This window comes from Lissotriton vulgaris, chromosome 5, assembly GCF_964263255.1.
Source record: "Lissotriton vulgaris chromosome 5, aLisVul1.2, whole genome shotgun sequence".
Lineage (NCBI taxonomy): Eukaryota > Metazoa > Chordata > Amphibia > Caudata > Salamandridae > Lissotriton > Lissotriton vulgaris.
Genome location: NC_141693.1, coordinates 1,227,612,310 through 1,227,629,711, shown reverse-complemented (window position 1 = coordinate 1,227,629,711; position 17,402 = coordinate 1,227,612,310). Strand labels below are relative to the sequence as shown.

The 17,402-nt window shown below is 42.3% G+C and overlaps 1 protein-coding gene across 1 annotated transcript in view; it reads right to left on the bottom strand.

Annotated features, from left to right (window-relative positions):
- The window catches only part of TMEM253 (transmembrane protein 253), an 84,805-nt gene extending 67,739 nt beyond the window's left edge, over positions 1–17,066 (bottom strand). The window contains exons 1-5 of the mRNA XM_086923067.1: positions 16,949–17,066; positions 13,925–14,074; positions 6,170–6,280; positions 5,677–5,736; positions 1,424–1,534 (exon numbers count right to left, since the gene is read on the bottom strand). Of these exons, the coding sequence (XP_086779193.1) occupies positions 1,424–1,534; positions 5,677–5,736; positions 6,170–6,280; positions 13,925–14,065 (423 nt within the window). The 5' untranslated portion in view covers positions 14,066–14,074; positions 16,949–17,066. The remainder of the gene's footprint in view (positions 1–1,423; positions 1,535–5,676; positions 5,737–6,169; positions 6,281–13,924; positions 14,075–16,948) is intronic.
- Positions 17,067–17,402: the final 336 nt, after the last annotated feature.

Below are 17,402 nucleotides of genomic sequence, written 5' to 3'. Positions count from 1 at the left end.
TGAGCTAAAAAACGGTGTTGGATTAAGCCCTGATCTCTTGACTGGGTGAGAGTATTCTGCTTAATTCAGAAACTCTGTCCATCACCACCCCCTGTTGTTTAATTATTTTGTCCACCATAAGCGTGGAAGGGTATACTCAGACGTGAGTCCCTTGCTCATTGCACCATCAGGATTCAAGCAAGCCGGGCCGAAGACGGCTGAAATGCCAGAAACCGATCCCCGGGAGCTTGTTTCCTTTCCAGTGAAAGAATTGGCTTGGTAGTTTGGTTTGCCCTGTTCCCATGATACACTGGGCCAGGGACAGACTAATTTGCATATAGCCAGGTTCTGAGCTGGGATGGTGCAGTGAGATAAATAACGGTGTTGGATTAAGCCCTGATCTCTTGACTGGGTGAGAGTATTCTGCTTAATTCAGAAACTCTGTCCATCACCACCCCCTGTTGTTTAATTATTTTGATTTTTTGAAGGACTGCAGATCACGTCCCTCAGAGGAGGTCTCCATGGCCTGCACTCAAGGACATGCACTCTGCTATCTCAGTTGTTTCCACTTTGTGTTCTGCAGACTGCACCTTCTCTGCTCCACTACTGAGATCTTATCATGATGCTCAATGTGTGGAGAGTGGTGATGGAGCGCAGGATGGTCTACTCTCCCTCCACCTCGCCTTTAATTGTACCTCCATCTCTTGTCATCAGTAACCTCCCACCATCACCCATCTGGGCCGCTCCTCACAGTGTGAACACATCCAGTGCTCCTTTAGTTTTCTTAGCAATCTTGAAACAGAGGTTGGTGAACGCAGGGCCTAGGGTACTCACTCTCTGCTCAATGCAATGATGTCTGAGGGCCCAAGGGTCGAGTCCTCTGGTTACATAATGCAGGGACCAGCGGAGAACACAAGTAGGAGCCAGAAAAGGCTGAAAGGAAACATTGAACAGCATAGGATGAGCCCACCGGGGCTAGCCATGTGCACATAGGAGCAGATGATCATAAATGGGCTGCACAGAGGACCCAGATGAAGATGGTGATCGTGCACATGGCTCGAAGGAGATGGGATTGGAGGGGGAGCACCTGGAGCAGTACAGCAGGCACATGGGATGATGAGGAGCAGACAGAAGTCTGGGAGGAGTGTGGAAAAGCAAGTGAGGATCACAAAGGACAAGAAAGGAACAAGGCGTGGGCTGTGGGGGCTCACGCAGGACTTGTGAGAAGTAGAGTAGGGGTGGATGAGAGACATACAGGCGGCGATAAATAGCATAGACTGTAGAGTGAGAAGCACCCAGGGGACATCGAGGAGCACATTTGGCACAGCGAGGAGTACATTTGGCGAACACGAGCCCTGGGGCCGGTAAGAAGCAAACAGTAGTGTGTGAGGAGCACATAGCCCTACTTCTTCTAAACCTCAAGGCACTTTTCAGCCCCACCTACCTGGTAAAGGGTGAACAGCTCCTGCTCCTTCTTCACCTGCAGGCTGAAGAGAAGCACTACACATCCGGCCAGGACAAGGGTCAGCAGGTTCAGCACCATGAGGGCCTGCATCTGGAAGAGATTTCGGAGATGGCTGATATAAAATAAAAGTGTGACTTGAGGAAATATGAGATATATGAGATATATGAGATGAGAAAGACAGGAGATGTAAGAGACAGGAGAAAGAACAGACAAAATGTAAGAAACAGGAGGGTCAAGAGGGAGGAAATGTAAGATGGGCTTTTAAGAGACAAGTATGTAGGGGCCAATAAATGTTTGAGACATGACATGTAACCCGATTTACTAGGCAAGAGATGTAAGAAGATGGGGGCAGGAGTTGTAAGAGAGAGAGAGTTATGTAGGAGTAAAAGAATGAGGACACAACAGGCGTAAGACACAGGAGAGGGAGAACTGAGATATTGCCATCAGGGCCCAGAACCAGAAGTGAAAATGTCAACAGATTAGAGAAAATGAGCCTTGGAAAGAGAAAGAACAAGCATTTGCAATGCAATAGGTCTCGCATTTACGGAAGTTTGAGCTATTGGCATTGTAAATGACATTGCCTTTAACTTATGTTTTAAAAACCAAAGCATAAATAAAAGGCATTGTCATTTACAATGCCAATAGCTCAAACTCGCGTAAATGTGAGATCTGTTGCATTGCAAATGCTTGTAAGACTTCTGGCCACAGCAAGGCAGTAAAACAGAAAGACAGTTTTAACAATCATCAAACTGCACAGCTCGACGTCTAGTCAGGTCACAAATGCATGTGTCCCTCTTGTCACATCCTGATTTTTGTAACCACACAAACCACTCACTATCAATGTATAATCTCACAAAGCATAATGCTTTGCTTAGTGCACCACATGTTCAAGATGCTCCAGCGCCAATAAAACTAATTCTCTGTGAAAAGATTTGCAGCTGGTTGGAGGTATGGCTATGTTATATATGTACCAGATACCAAAATATAAGTATATGTAGAGAGATATTTTACAAGAAAACATGCACTATGAATACTCTGTTCCTGCAGCCATTTACCCATACTAGTGCATTATAAAAGGGCAGGTAGGGACACTGCAGACTCTAGCAAACAGGATGCCGGGTGACTCAATTTGAGGGTGTGGTTACATGGACTGCCGTGATAGGCTGCCTTAAACAGATAAGCTGACATGCCGGGAATCCCATTGGCAGATAATTCAATTATTCAGCGCGGAGTCTCCCTGTATGCAAAACCAGAATACAGAGAGCCGCCGTACGGATTAGGATCGCTGGCATACATTATGTGAAACTGTTCCGCCGGGAATCCCATTGGCAGAGAATTCAATTATTCAGCGCGGAGTCTCCATGTTTATGCGACACCAGCATACAGAGAGCCGCCGTACGGATTAGGATCACTGGCATACATTTTGTGAAACTGAATGGAAAAGTTAACACCGCAAAGCCCCTCTCTTTCCAGGGAAAGTATCTGAATCAGGCTGCTCCTTCTTTGAGAGCAAGAGAAGTGGGGTGAATGAACATTTGAAACAAATTATTATGATGGACAGCGAAGGCTGCAGAGATTCAATTCCCAGAGCAGGGGGGGGGGGGGCATTGCGCACGGTGTGAGGAAGAGGATGGATATCTTCCAGTCGCTAACCAAGACTGGTACTCCAGGTGGGAAGGCATTGTGGTTGCAGGAAGGCCAGAGCGTGCAGTACACATGACGCCTTGTAAAGATAAGAATTAATTTGCGACAGAAGGACACCAGACGAGCCAGTCCTTGTGGGCCGGAACAAAAATCCAAAGGAAGGCAACCCAAAAAGCTTATTTCCTATGGCAGCCCACCATTTACCATAAATAGTGACGCCAACCAATGGAAATGAGGGGCGGGGCTTCAAGCCCGCTTCTCAAAGTCCTCTCTCACAAAATCTCTCGCCGAGGTGAGCAGCGCTTTGCGCTGCAACGCCACACGAGACCTAAAAACACAGAGAATGAAAGAGCAACGGAGAAAAGAAACAGATAAGTGTCTTACCAAACATTAAACAAAGACAAGGAAAAAAGAAGAGGAGATTAAGAAAAGAAAGAAAAAATAAGCAAAGCGAGTAGAAAATAAATAAAGGAGGACATAACCAACACAAAGGCAGCAAACATAACAAAAGCGAATAGTTTGGGGTATTAGAAAGCGAACTCCATTTTCTTAAGCTTCCTCATTGCACACAGATATGTGTGCCATGAACATCAGCAGTACAAGGTCTCCTTACACCCAGAACAGGCACCAGAATGGTATCATTACTACCAGAACAGATGGAAAACGCAAGTAAGATTTATAAAATAAGTCGAACTAGTATACGTGCAAAGATATCTTCCAATAACCCTCAGTGTCTTAGAAAGAGATTTGTTGAACCATATGAAAAAGCCAGTAGGGTCAAGACACAGACACATAGCGGGCAAACATCAATACTTGGCCAGCCATTCATTGGGTTGCTATGTCGAATCATATTTACTTTTCTCTACGGCTTAGCATGCCTCTTCTTGCCAGATGTCTTGCAAAGGCTCAAGTGGTGACTGTGGTACCACCTCGGTTCTTGCCCTGGCTTTCCCACTTAGCCATGGCAGGTGATCCTGGGTGTTACATCACTTAACCTCAGCTCCCCTACTTGTCAAAATTCAGATCACTTAGAAACAATTTGATATAATGTTCTAGAGAAATAAACTGGCCATTTATATTTTGTGTAGTGATGCACTTCCAAACTATAGTAGAGGTGTAGGGAAGAGGTGTGGCGCCAAGGCCGGGGTGACTGACGCTGAAATCTGGGGCTCACAGTTCGATCCCAGACAGGTCAGCTCAGCACTGTGTGACTCTGGCAATAGCTTGCTTAATCCTCCCGATGGCCCCCAGCGCCGGGATGCCTTCGGGTAGCTGTTCGCGCTTTACAAATACTGGATTTACATTCTTGGTGATCATAGAAACACATTGCAATTGAGAGTAGGGAACACGCAGTAATAATGCCAACTAAAACAGAAACCTGTCAAAACAAAATAATACTAGGTAAAAATGTCCCTGTTTTGCATGTGCACTAAAAATTATTGTTTCCATACTGAACAATAATTGGCAAAACCAATAGGTCTGGCTTTGATGTGCTAATGCATGCAAACTGTTTTGAGAATGGATGTATCTCCATGCATTGCCACATTAAAGTCAGAGCTATTGGCTTTGCCAGTGCTTGGTTTGTTTTACTCAGCTAACTTGAGTGCCCTTATGCATGTTTGTCTTTGTCAATGTAGTAATTCAAGTAAGTTTAAAATGCCAATCAAAATGCACGATCAGCGTCGTGAGTGACCAAGGTGCAGCGAGCACCAAACGAGTTGATGCTTTCTTCCGACTGAGCATTACATCAAAACTTGATTATTGACCTCAATTTAAGTGGCTGCATGCAAAGCAGTAGCATTTTAATACATTTCATTATTAAAAGATTATTTTAAAGACAGTGACTACTCCTCCGTGTCCTGTTTTTGTAGTCCACGACCTTGTGGCATTAGCCATAATAAATTACCTTATACTTAGATTCGAGGTCTTTCTTTTACTTGAGTAAGTTAATTAATGTTGTATGTTTTCTAATGTAAATTTTGTTTGTACACTTTTGTATGACTGGGCAGAATGATCGTCATATGCAGTCGATCCTTTCCATGAAATATTTTTGGTGCTGCAAGAAAACCTGAACTTAGGTTTGTTTATCTTGCAAACCATCGGTTTGCATGAAACAGGATGAGTGCATTGTGCTTGCACCATGCTTCCAGTAGTATGCACCACAGCGTGAAGCACAACAATAGTAGCACTCTATCTGGCCACCATCCCACACATCTACAAGACCAGAACAGGAGGAAAGACCTTCTCCTACCTCACAGCCAAGGCCAGGAACAACCTCCCCCTCCACCTCTGGCAAGTGCCTGCACTGCCCCAGTTCAGGAATGAACTCAAGACCTGGCTCTTCAGATGACCCAGCACCCAACTGAGCAGTCTGGTCCCCCCCCCCCCCCCCCCCCCCCCCCCCCCCCAGTGCCTTGAGACCCTCGCGGGTGAGTAGCTGCGCTTCATAATTCCCTGATTGACCTAACTTCCAACCCAGTTCGTACTAATTAATTACCAGTGTAATAGTTATGAGCACCGATACACGAACCCGTAAGAAGAGGTATGTACAAGAGGGCACAAGGGAAAAGAGTGACAAACTATCTCACCTTCACGACCCTCCTGGGTTCACAAAGCAGCGCCAGAGCAAGCAGCCCAGTGAAGATGTACTGCAGAGACAGAAGAGACAGGAAACAGTCAGCAGTCAGCAGTCAAAACTGGGGAACTTCCGGGGCAGTGTTGGCATCCCAGGGCTAGTGGGATAGGAGAGATCAGAAGCCTTCACTGAGACAAAGCAGGGGCTCGTCAAGATCAAAGACTAGGGGAAGAACATCATAGAAGAGAGGACAGGCTGGTGGCACCTTCTAGATCATTGTAAAGATGCTCAGGAGCAAGAAGCGAAAGGAACACATTAGCCTCCGTCTCAGCATCTTAGGGACCACCACAAGGAGTCCAAATAAAAGAAAGTAAGCAGGGTCTTTCACTGTACAGATCAGACCCCTTGACATGAAGCAAGCAGAACAGTTGGATGGTGTTTTTGCCAAAAAAGAGTTCCATTTAGGTTTATTTAGACTGAGTACGTTCAGAGTCTGCTAAGCTTACCGAAATGCTGGACCAGAGGGGCATTCCCATGGCGACATTACAACCAGAATCCAGACAGGCAAGCGAGACAGCAATGGGAATAGAGACAGCTCCGAGGAAAATCTGAAAGAACTGCAAGAGAGGAAAGGGAGTATAGTCAATAAGGGATAACAGAATTTGACAAAAGCAGCGTACGACCGCGGCAGACCTCTTGTGCACCCCTCCTCAGACAAATGTCACTACGTCATATGTATTTCTCTGCACTAAGGAGAGGATCACCAAGATGGTCTTGCTAGCATACGTCTACGCACTTGATTATAAGATCCACTGTGCGGAGTCCTCTGGAGCCAATGGTAAGTGCATTACACAAAAGTAGACACTTAGAATGCAGTATGTCGTTAATTAGGGCTTCAAGTCTACTAGACTGGTATGAAATGGTTTCCATATTTTGTCTGTAGTTAGACCTTGAGCTCTTGGGAAAGTGGTGATTGAACAGGGCGTCCAAATATTCTTAACAGCGTGTCCAATTTGCCATACCTAGATTCGGCAAAGCCTTATGTGCAGCTCATGGAAGTAGTGTGGCTCACTGGTTAGAGGCGGCAGACCCGAGAGCAGAGGACGGCCCGGGACCAGGGTTCGATTCCCGACGCGGCAGGTTTCTGGACCAGGGTCAGCGGACTCGATAATTCTCTCGCCTCGGTGCCCACTCTGATCAGCGATCACACTTGGCAACTCTGGGCACTAGCTTGCCTCATCTTCACTAACGGCCCCACCAGACTGCCGGGGATGCCTGGTCTCACCCTGGAGATACCCATTAAGGGACCATCTCTCAGGGAAGCCAGGAAGGGTTTCGCAGCGGTCGAAGCGCGGAGGTACCCCTTCGGGAGTGATTCCAGCGCTATATAAGCACATAATTTAATTAAATTAAATTAAATTAAATGGCGAAGGGCCAGTGGATTGCCATGTTGTGTTATTCTACATGGGACTCATGTGTATGTACGGGGACAAGAAACATTTGTTTTTAGAAGTTTGAGAAGTATGGCTCACCGGTTAGAGGAGGCAGATCTGGACGGAGAGGTCAGACCCGGGACCAGGGTTCAATCCCCGACGCGGCAGGGTCTTGAGCTCAAAATGTCCACGGACTCGATAATTCTCGCCTCGGTGCCTACTCAAATCATGGGTTCACACTCTGCAACTCTGGGCAATAGCTTGCTTAATCTCCACTATGGCCCCACCGCGATGGGATGCCCAGTAGGGGTTATCTCGCAGGGAAAAGCTAGGACGGTTTCCCAAAGCAAGCGCCTTGAGACCTTACGGTGAAAGGCGCTATATCAGAACGTATAATTTACGAGTTTTATTTACATACAGATCAGGCTTCTTTTTGGGGGCCTGGTCCCTATTCCATATTGTCAAAGACCACCAGCCACAATTATCAATTTTACCAAAGTTTATTTTCCTTAAGAGCGCTTTGTTCCTGCCAAAGGCATTTCTTCATGTGGGTTGTTAGGATATGGCGGCTATCAGAAGAGGGTGCACCATCTAATTAATCACAGTCACAGATCTGTTCTTCTGTCACATATCAAGACCAGCTTTGCAAACGACCACACCATCTAGGAGGATTTGTACAAGAATATAGGGGCAGGTTCTTGTCATACAAAAATACTGTAACCTAAATATCAAATACAAAAATATCTTGATGGGAGATAAATATATGTGCTTATAGGTGTACATATGTACTTATAGGTGTACTATACTGAACTCCACATGTATGTACATACATGGTCCATACATCTTCAAGGGATGTGGGTGTGGAGTTAAGAATAGCAAATCTATATTTACCTGTACATACTTTCCTTCACACTGTTTTTGAGGTCAATATTTACACTATAATATTTTTAAATCACAATATAATATTTCCCCCAAATATTCTGATAAATTTTCCATTGAGGAGATCCCCTGCCACATTGTAGTAATCCCATATGCAACCTGGCACTAGCAAACATCCACTGGAACTGTTCTTCCACTGACACAGGTATGAGAAGTCATCAAGTATCTAGAAACCTTACAGCTATCAATCTAATGCCTTACTCTCACTGAAACCTGTTCTTATGCATACTGCAGCCCAGATGTAAACTCCACCAGGCCTACTAATTACAAACCAGTCACACTCACCACTAAACAAGTGCTCTATCAGCAATTGTTTTCTACAATTCCACCACATATTTCGAAAAAACAACCATTCAACTGCCAAGCTTTCAAAACCTACCAGACCTCTGTCCCCTGACGTTAATCAGCAATATTCTGATCTATCTCATTCCTCACATCTCTTCGTTCTAGTAATGTTAGGAGAAACAGTTTGTGCTAACATTTGTGCATAGTTTAAACTACACCTATTTTCGTAGTTTAAGCAACAACTGAGAGTGTTATGGTGAAGTAATGAAGTCCAAAAGCACTAAGACAGAGCCCTTCAATTTAAAATAGAAAACAATAAGGGTGTCACATATGGTAAATACATTAGAGTTGGTCAGCCCCAAAGATATGTAGTGGATCCTATTCATCAATGGTACTGCCTGATACTTTTTCGACTTTGTTTACTTTACTTTGTACATGCTGGGAGGTTCTGGACAAAGATCCGCCCTACTGTTCAACTCCTTTCGTACCACAGCAAAGTATAGCCCATATTCTTCTGTCATGTATGTTTTAAAAAATACAGCAGCATTTACATCTGAGAGGATTTTTACAGTTCTGTGTAACTTCTTATTATTGTATTCTGGCACTTTTAATGAAGATTATGTCAAATACTATACATTAGGTTGTATGTACATTTCTGAACTGTTTATAATGAAACATAAAAAACATTTTTGTAGTCAGATAGTGTCATAACAAAAATGTTTGTTAATGTAAACAAATGATGTTGTAGCAAAACGCTTTTTTAGCTTTTCTAAACCATGTAATAAAAGGAAGGTTAGAACATTCTTAAAAAGATTTCTAGAGAACTAAGGGCCAGATGCACTAAGCAATGTAACGGTTGCAACCACTCCAATTTGGTGTTTGTGACTATTAAAATGTTTTTTTCTAGTACTTGTACTAATTCATTTTTAGGAAGCTTGACCAACTCCTAAAATAGGATTCCATATGAATTCCAATTCGGAATCTAGAAGGGATGTCTCTTTCAAATACTGAAAATCTTATGCATCAATATTTTCTTACAGAAAATCCAGTCTAAAAACATTCATACCTTACCAACACCTCAAAGGGGTGGTAAGGGAAGTGGTCCTCCTGGGACCCTTTTCCCTATGAGAATGTAAAAAGAAATATTGATTCAGGGGACCACTGTCCCCCCTTAAACAAGCAAAAAAAGGCAAACCTTTCTTTGTAAACACATACTGTTTCCTTTAAGGAAAACAGGCGGCATATTATTTATTCAAGTTTGCTTTATTAATAAGCAATCACACATGGTGGTCTCTTTACTTTAAAAGGTCACCATTCATGTGATGGACTCAAATCATAGTGACTCACAATTTGAGACTTTCCTCAATAGTATACATTACAACCTACTGCAATGAGAAAGACTCAACCTATAAGTATATAGGTCAGTTCTTAACACTTTACTGGTCACAAAAATACTGGTCACAAATTGAGAATACTATAATACAACAATTCAATAATACATCTGGACCTGTGACTCTGCCAGACTAGAACAGAAAATGCTTGTGACAGTACAACTATCAGTCTACATTGCAAGCGGGCCAGTTCTGTCCCCAGCAGTACAAACAACAAATGGTCCCACAGGTAGAAAGGAAGATGGTTCTCTTCTTAGATTATGGTATTCATTCCCTCCAGAGCCCCTTTCTTTTTTCAGAAATGGCTACCCATACACTATGAGAGGGGCTAAGAGCATAAAACATCCACTTTGTTAACAATAATGACTCATAAAATCTTTCGGCAGACCCAGGAAAACATGTAGGGCCTGATATACAGCATGGTTGGTGGTCCGTCATCCATCAAGGTGGTGAAGGACATTCCATCCACCACCATAGGAAGCTGCTTCACTCCATATTGTAATGCAAGTATGAAGATAGTGAGTGCACTCCTTCCCTTAATGAATGGTTAGTTATTGCTTTGACTGCCAAATACATGCGTGCATAACAGCGCTGTGACAGTCCCTACACAGCATATCAATGATACTGAAAAAAGGTGCGACAATTGCGCCACCACCTGCTGCACTACTGCGATGAGGAAAACTATCCTGCACGAATAAACCATTTTTACCAACATTAACCAAAGTAATCCATAGTGTTCCCATTTTATAAGTGTTCAGTAACCCATGTTTTCCAGGCTTATAGTATCAATGCGGAGACAGCCGAGTTGAACTGGAATGCTTTATTCCACATTTTCAAATATCGTATGGTGCCCATCCAAGCTTAAACATAGACATGTGTTGCCAACCATCCTTCGAGCCGGGACAGTGAAAAAAAACCAATGCATTTTGAACTTTGTAAGTTGGTTAATGTTGGTAAAAATGGTTTACTCGTGGAGGATAGTTTTCCTGATCGCAGCAGTGCAGCAGGTGGTGGCGCAAGTGTCGCACCTTTTTTCAGTATCACTCCATATTTTGACAACTGCGCTGATCTCTTTGCCTTCACAGGAGCTGCCATGAGGGTAGCTTTTGAAGTCAAAGAAAATTAGGTGAGTGGCTGCTGTGCTTCAAGCAGTCACTCACCAAAGGCTTTTATTTTTCAAAAACAAATTTCTAAAACAGGAGATTGTCTTTGAAAAACAAAATTCTATTGACCCAGACTCCCTGGGAGTTTTTCCGCAGGTGTGGGGTGTCATTAGTATTTGTTTATGTTCGAGACCTACTCTGTACAACAAGCTACCATGTCTTTACCAGCACCTCCAGATGGCATCTCCATGATTAGCCTGGACAATTGGCTGGTCAGCAACCTAACAGAGAGGTAAATGGGAAAGCTATCCATCAACCCAAGTCATACACTAAAAACAGACACTCTAACTAACGAACCTGATGTGAACCCATAAAATGTCCCTTCTTTTTGCTGACAAATCTACCTCCTCAGCATTGTGAAATGTTGCTCTGAGTGTGTGTATGTGGAGTTTTGATGCAACAACTAGTATTCCTGCAGATTCGCTGGCAGTCGAACAACCGGCCACAAATTCACATATGTTAATTAGTAGATGTAAAGGTGAGAGGAGTGGGGCATGGGAGCTCACATTATCTTGCGCCCCAGTCAATTTGGGACGTTTTTGTAGCCAAACCTGCTCTCTGTCGCCAAGCATTCATTTTGGCAATTGTTTCCTCTAGCACACGCACCTCACAGATCCCTGTTCTCTCTCAGTGCCCTCACTCACACACCTAGTTGAAATTCTTCCAGACTTTTTACAAATGATTTCCACCTGATCCCAAAACAGCATATAGGTTTTTGAAACTGGATTTAATGTCCGTCTAAAAACTTAGGAGAGGTTCTTTTACATGAGAAAAGATTCAAGGACACAATGTGTACGATTAAACACAAGAAGATATAAAGAATTTCGCTAAGTGGATTCAATAGAAGGTATTTGCAAACACCCAATCAGGAGACCCACCAGGGACCTTGCACTTTTCTTTATATTATTTCATTTCTAACTCCCTTATATTGTCCTCATCCTGGCTATATGGCTCTAACAGGATTTTCGAAATAGTCTTAAAAGAGATCACTGATGCTATTCCTTGTTACCGATCCACATTTCTGGGGGGTACCTTGGTAATCCCTTTCATACACACCAGCGACACAGACATACATCCCCCCTAGCCTCCATTGGGTGGTAGATGTGCATCTGGTTTATGTGCCTCTTGGTTGTTTGTGAACCTCTTCGTCATTGATGTGGGTTTGGGGGACAGATGTGCCTCTATTTGGTAGATGTACTTTTGAATAGTTGATGTGTGTTAGTTGGTAGATGTCCCTCGGGTGATAGGTGTGCATTTTAGTAATATATGTGTATTTTACTGGTAGATATGCTACTGGTGCATGTTTCTCTGAGTGGTAGGTGTACTATGGTATGGTAGATTTGGCTCTGGCTAGTAGATGTGCCCTCTGAATTGTAGAAATACCTTATGATATTGATGTGCCTTGGATGCTAAACAACACTCTGGTGGATGTAACAAATAAACTGAAAATAATAAATAAAAAAATGCCAATTTTATTATACATAAAAAGTAAACAAAGTATGTTTTAACAAAAATCTTCAAAATTATATATATTTCTATGAATAGATATAAAATTAAATACACATAATAATACTGTATATTTAAACAATATTAACAAACTATTAAATTCTAGGAATAATGAATATACTATTCCCACTCCAGCGTGTGCAACAGTAGGGAAAGCGCTGGACTCAGAACAGGCAAAATGTGCTATTCCCACTTCAGTCAGTGCAACAGTATAGAAAGCTTTGAACTAAGAAGGGGTAAAATTCAATATTGCTCTTCCAGTGTGTGCAACAGAAGGGAAAGCATTGGACTCAGGAGGGTTAAAATGAACTTTTCCCACTCGGGTCTGTGCAGCCGTAGGGAAAGTATTTCACTTCGAACACATAAAATATTTTAATATATACACTACATATAAAACTATTAATATAAAATTATATATATATAAATATATATATATATATATATACACACAATTTTAAACATCAATTAAACAATATACAAAATAATATTTTTTATTAATTAATATCGAATACAACATTCATTAATTGTTTATTTAATTAAATGTTCACACCATAACCCCACATACCAAGCAGCCCACATTTAAAATATAATTTAAATAAAAATTGTAACACAATTAGCAAATTAAGTAATAAATAACATATTTAATAATAAATTAATAATTATTTTAATTATCACTTAAATAACTTTCCACCCTATACCCCTATAAACCCAACAACCCGCACTTAAAATATAACTTTAACAAATATAATAATTATACAATGTACATGATTAGTTATCAATTACATTATTAAAACATTCAAAATTCATTATTAATTAATTATTATGGAATTAACTTCCCATCCTATACCACTACAAACTCAACAAACTCAACAACCAGCACCTAATATGTAACTTAAAAAAATAATTACACAATTTACATAATTGATTATCAATTAAATAATTAATCATAAATCAATAATTAATAATTAATGCATTATTACTTCATTACCTTCCCACCCTACAACTGCACAACCCCATCAACCTACACCTAAAATATAACTTTAAAAACTAATTACACAATTTATATAATTAAATAACTAATATTAATTAAACATTAATTATGAATTATAATGAATTATTTATACTTAATTAACTACCCACCCTGCACCCTGCAAACCTCACAACCCGCTACAACATTTTAAATTATTGATAAAAATTAAAATAAAATAATAAATAACTTGAAATTATAAACTATATTTAAAAACTGTAACAACAATTATACAAGCAATATATGTTATATACAATTAAAATATTATTTAAAACACCTAAAGATAATTACAAAATTGTATTTTTTACAATTATATATTGAAAACAATATTAACAACAATGATATTTTGAAAACGATATTCCTTACTTTGAAAAAGTTATCTTTTTGTCAACAATATTTCTGCATCACAATATTTTTGTGACACGATATTTAAAACTTGATATTTGTGTCACTTGATATTGATGACTCAGTATTATGTCCAAATAACATGTCCAACATTAGGATTGTATATTCTCACCCCCAGGAGCTGCAGGTTCCTCCAAGGTGGGCCCTTCAGCCATCCGATCAGCTTTTGCTCCCTCTCCAACCTCTCATCGGCCTCTGGGCCTGCCTCTACAGCAGGACCCTGAACCTGAGCATCTTCCTGTTCCGCAGACATCTACAGCTCCTGGGGAAAAAACAGAGACAGTTAAAGAGTGGAAGAGTGGGGACCAGTGCTTCAATCCTGCCTGCACCTGGCTGTGTGCCTATGTGGACCCATATGTTGGGTTATCTGCAGATATCTACCTCTGTGTGTCTGTGCATCCATCAGTCTGCCCATCTGTGTGTGTGGTACCTGTCTATATGTCTACTGTCTGTGTAGCTGTACCTCTGTCTTTTCATCTGTGCATTTATCCTGGTCTATGTGTTTCTATATCTATTGGTATTTTGTATCAAGCAGTGTCCCTTTCAGTAACAGTCACTACTATTCTTTTGAACCAGATTCTTGGACTATGGCTTGATGAAGACTCTAGGAAATATACCCAAGGGTTAAAACGCGATGCTTCAACCAACCCATCTGGGTTACTTACCTCTTCATCTGAAAGAAATCTGGAGAACAGACTAAAGGATTTTTTCGAAACCCTTTTATGTGATCTAATACATTTCCGCCGCCGATGATTCAGTGAATGAACTCTATCAAAAACAGCAACTATCCATTAGACAGTCATACAAAAAGAGGACAATGTTACACTGTGATTCAAAGTGGTTTTCCAAATTCTACGTTCTAAGTCCAGATACCACGCCAGCTAAGCAAATGCTTAACTCCACCTAAGATATCGCACTGTGTATGTCCTATGTCTGCACTTTAATGGCACAGTGAAGGAGTGTAGTTCATATGTAGATACATGTATTTTAAATGTAAATGATTTCATGTGTTCTATGTTAAAGGTAAACACTTTTTACGGTGATACTTGTATCCGAAAGTAATGAAATGCACAGTGTTATATGTGTTTCCTTCGTTAGTACTTGACTTTTTCAGTGATTAATTCAAAAGGTTCATGGTTTAGTAGTATCTTCTATGGAAGAGCATAACCTTAGATTTATGGCAAAGCAGGGTCCTATATATGATAGTTGTAACTCTTGCAGGAAAAGCATTGATTCTGTAAAGATTCTACACTGGATCTCAGCCAAAGGGCGGAGAAGCGACATGTAAAGATTTCTATTTGGTTTCGTTGGATGTACTCTTAAAAGCATTTATCTTCTTCTGTAAGAAATACTGAAATCTGCAAAGGACCCCGGCTTCCCTGTACCTGTACCTTGGTTGGACACTATTGAATTAAATCAAAGGGAGTAGATTTCTGGAGGCCATAATTTTGTCTCATATTACCCCTTTGGGATCGCTGCCCAATGCAAATGTCCATATATTGCCTATATTTTATAACATTCATCTGCTAGGACAAGGGGTGGTCACGCACTTTACAATTAAGGCAGGGAGCCCCTTCATTGTCAAATTTAAAATGTTACATTAAGAAAAGAAATTTAGTGTGCTTTTTTTAACATCAGTAAACAGTAAGGGCCCAAATACGAGTCCGCCCGTCAGACTCGTGGTGGCTAGCGGTCCATTAACCGCCGCATTGGGCGGTCGGACCACCGTGGGGCCACTGATGGCGCTGTGGTCAAGAGACCGCGATATGCTTGACGGGACCGCTGTGGTCCCACCATGCATATTATGAGTTTCCTCAGTGCAAAGGTTTTTATGCAAATTGCACCTACAAGTTCCCCTGGTGCCTCACGTCGTGTTGATGCACAACATGTGCCCCCTGTGTATGCACACCAAGTCCTGCACAGCATGAAAGTTAGAGTCCATGCTGTGCAGGAACCGTGTGTGGGGTTCCCAATGTGGTGCCTTTTTCAAAAGCACTGTCGCCTTTGAAAGCGGGACCGCAGCAGGAACCGCCACACCACCTGCCGCCAGACAACTTTTAAGTTGCAATCTGGCCAGCGGCGACTCTTGGAGGAGAGGAGTGCGGCGGTGGCATGGCACTCGCCCCTGCACCGCCAAAAGTCGTAATCCGGCCCTAAAATAGAAGGTTGATTTTCTTCAAAACCTTCTAGACCTCACAGAACAACAGAAGATACAAAGAAAAAACAGCAGCTGGACAACGGAGGGTTCAAGCTGAGGCATCCTTCCTTGAGCAAAGCTGTCCAAGGTGAGCAAGTTACCACCCGTTCCCCAAAAAAAAGAACACAGCCAATGCGACAAACAGTCTGAAGGTGGCTCCTCCTGTACTGAGTGTGAGATACAGGATGATCAGGCTGAAGACAAGGCCCCTTCTTTCGCTAGCCGCAGTACAAACACCATTGTTGCATCCTTTGTGTTCCCCGCACATGAACAAGTTGCAATAATAAGTGACATGAGGGAATAATTCGCATATGGTCACACTAGGAACTGCCCTAACCCAAGTCTTTGGAGTGAACTGTTGATCGTCAGAAACAAGAGAAGAGGGGCAGCTTGAAAGTAAGAAGTAGGGGTGTGAGGACACAGCTGTGCTCTAATGCTCCTCCTCTTAGATATCTACCAGCAGGACTCCATTTAATAGCTATTGCTACCATGGTCTCGGAATGCAGATTCACCGACAATTACAGTAGAATCCCCATTGCAAAATACATGTATATCCATGACGTGGCAGGAGAATACATGTGCCAAAATGCAAAGGTTTTACTACAATCCAGCACCATTGACATGGTAAAAACACGTTTAACTACCTCACAGATTGCATTCAACAGTTACTTTACATACATACTAGACAGACCGAGTCAATCAGGAAGGGGCAAAGTTACAGCAGAAGAGAATATAAAGAGAAAAGAGAAAGCCAAACAATGATATGCAGATTGGCCAGAGAGGGAGGAAATAAAAACACGCCAGACAAGGAGGAACCCACTAACACAAAGAGAAGAATAGAGGATAATCGAGGAGAGACAGGCCGAGAGGGACAGGCGTATAAAAGGCGAGGAAGAAGGGAGGCCACGGCGTACGTACACGGAGGCGGGATGGACTTACCGAAGAAGAGGGACCCAGACGAGGAGGGGCAAACTTCCCGAAGGACAGACCGTATGCCAGAGCCAACAGCAATTGCTCTCTGCCCTCACACCTGGTTCTACGCCCTCCTCCGACAGGGAGGGTCAAAGTCTGTGCAGGTGACATCATGAGAGGCAGGATAGGCTTGGAGGAGGCGCGGGATACTAGCGTGTTTAGGGACTGTCTCCCCCATCCCAATAGCAATGGTTTCACTCCTTCACCTGCCCTTGGATATGGCTCCACGGCCGACGGGTACAATAATCACACCCTAGGCGTGGTTTACTCAGTTTACTGGCACTCTGACCCATGCCACGGATTCACGTGAACGAGCTCGGTACAAGAAGGCAGTGCTTAATTTGAGCAGGTGGTTTCCAGTGCTCAGCACCAGTACTTAATCATCAACAGCTATGATTTTCATGTGCACCAGTTAAGGACA